A 1,730-nucleotide genomic window follows, 5' to 3' on the forward strand; every position below is an offset into this window, starting at 1 on the left:
GCCCAACGAGAGATACAGGGACGGACAGACGGACAGGTGGAAGGACAGACCCCTCCCCCCCACACACACACAGGTAGCAGGACAGAGGACAGACAGACGTCCCCGCCCCAGCAGGTCTCAGGTGGGGCGGACAGACAGACAGAGCCTGCCCTACGCAGCTGTGGAGAGGGACGGACAGATCGCTTCCCCCGCAGCTACCGGGACGGACGGACAGACGGTGTKTGTCGTCCTCCTCTGTGCTCTCACCCCCCCCGCCCAGTGGCCCCTGGGAGGGATGGACAGACAGAAGGACAGACAGATCCCCCCCGGGACGGTTGGACAGACCCACACACCATAGGCCCTGGTGCAGATAAGTGATCTCCAGCGGGAATCAGACAGACAGACAGACATCTTCCTCCTATGCCCACTAGGGCAAACGGACAAACGCCCCGTCCCCCTGTATCTACTGGGCAGGGCAGGGAGGACTGACAGACGTTCCTGTGCACATGCTCCAGGACAGACACACAGACACCCCCCCCCCGCTCCCACTTGTACTGATCAGGGCAGACAGGGGACAGCTAGCCAGACAGACAGACAGGCAGAGGACTTGCAGAGAGGCAACAGCAGGATAGGCATGAGCAGACAGACAGATGCAGGCACTGACAGCGGGGTGGGTAGCAAGGCACCTCCCGTGGATAGCCTCCCGGCACAAGCATGCGCTGCCTGCACGGACAGACAGACTGACAGGCAGGCAGGACAGCAGCCAGCCAGCCGAGGCTCTCCACCTCCCTTTGCCCCGGACAGGGACGGGACAGACAGACAGGCTGACACCCCGCTGCATGCCGGGAGGGAAGACCGCAGCCGTCCTGCCCTCCCGCTGCGGGGAGGGGGACGGACAGACCGACGATGGCTCCTTCGCACCCGTGCGGCTCCTCCTGCTCCTGCGTCTCCGTGTGCCGGCCGGTCAGCCGGCTCGGGGGGCGCCCCGGGGCCGCGGCGTCTCCCGGCGGCGGCGGAAGATTAAGCGATGTCGCCAGATTTGGCCGACCTAAAATCTAATCCGCCCTGCTTATTTCCCGCTCGCGACCTTAAAACCCGCGGGCGAGCCGCTTCTGCCCTCTCCCTCGTCCTCCGCGGCGCCGGGAGCTGCCCGCGGCGCCGGCGCTGCCCGGTCCGTACCCTCGCGGGCAGCCCCGGATCAGCCGCCCGCCGCCGTCCGGGTTGAACATTAACCGCGCCGAGGGGCCGGGCTGCCCTCGGCTGGCGGCGCCCTTTGGCTCGGCCGGAGCGCTCGCGCCGGGGCCGCCCGTCCCGCGGGGGCCGAGCTGAGCCCGCGTCCTCGTCCTCCTCCGCTGCGCCCCGCCGGGCTCCACGAGCGTTGCGCGGACAGAACATTTAGCCGCGGGTCGTGGCCTCCCTCCGGTAAACGCTGAAACGGGGACGTTTCTGGAGACGGTCGCTTATCTGCTCTGAGGCTTGTTTAACGTCGCTGCCGGTGGACTGGCTGGTGAAGAGCTTTGCCCCAAATTCGGAGGCTCCTCAGCCGCTGCACGGGGCGACGGAAGGGAAGTTGCTCTCTGCTGCGGTTGCTGACTTGGGAGCACGGGACCGGGCTCGTTTGGAGCCGCGGTCGCCGGYGTTGGCCTGGAGAACCTCCTTGCGGAGCGGCCCGGCGGCGCACGGCGCTGCCGTGAGCCCGCGCCGCCCGCCGGAGCCGCCTTTCCGGCGGGCAGGAGGCTTAGGGGAGCCCC

The 1,730-nt window shown here is 68.0% G+C and overlaps 1 protein-coding gene across 1 annotated transcript in view; it reads left to right on the plus strand.

Moving 5' to 3' along the window:
* Window positions 1–885: 885 nt before the first annotated feature.
* The window catches only part of SORT1 (sortilin 1), a 13,454-nt gene continuing 12,609 nt past the window's right edge, over window positions 886–1,730 (plus strand). Inside the window, exon 1 of the mRNA XM_085318777.1 lies at window positions 886–942. Within this exon, the coding sequence (XP_085174903.1) occupies window positions 886–942 (57 nt within the window). The remainder of the gene's footprint in view (window positions 943–1,730) is intronic.

Source organism: Rhea americana, unplaced genomic scaffold (assembly GCF_003343005.1).
Source record: "Rhea americana isolate MKP2758 unplaced genomic scaffold, rheAme1 scaffold_551, whole genome shotgun sequence".
In the NCBI taxonomy this organism is placed as follows: domain Eukaryota; kingdom Metazoa; phylum Chordata; class Aves; order Rheiformes; family Rheidae; genus Rhea; species Rhea americana.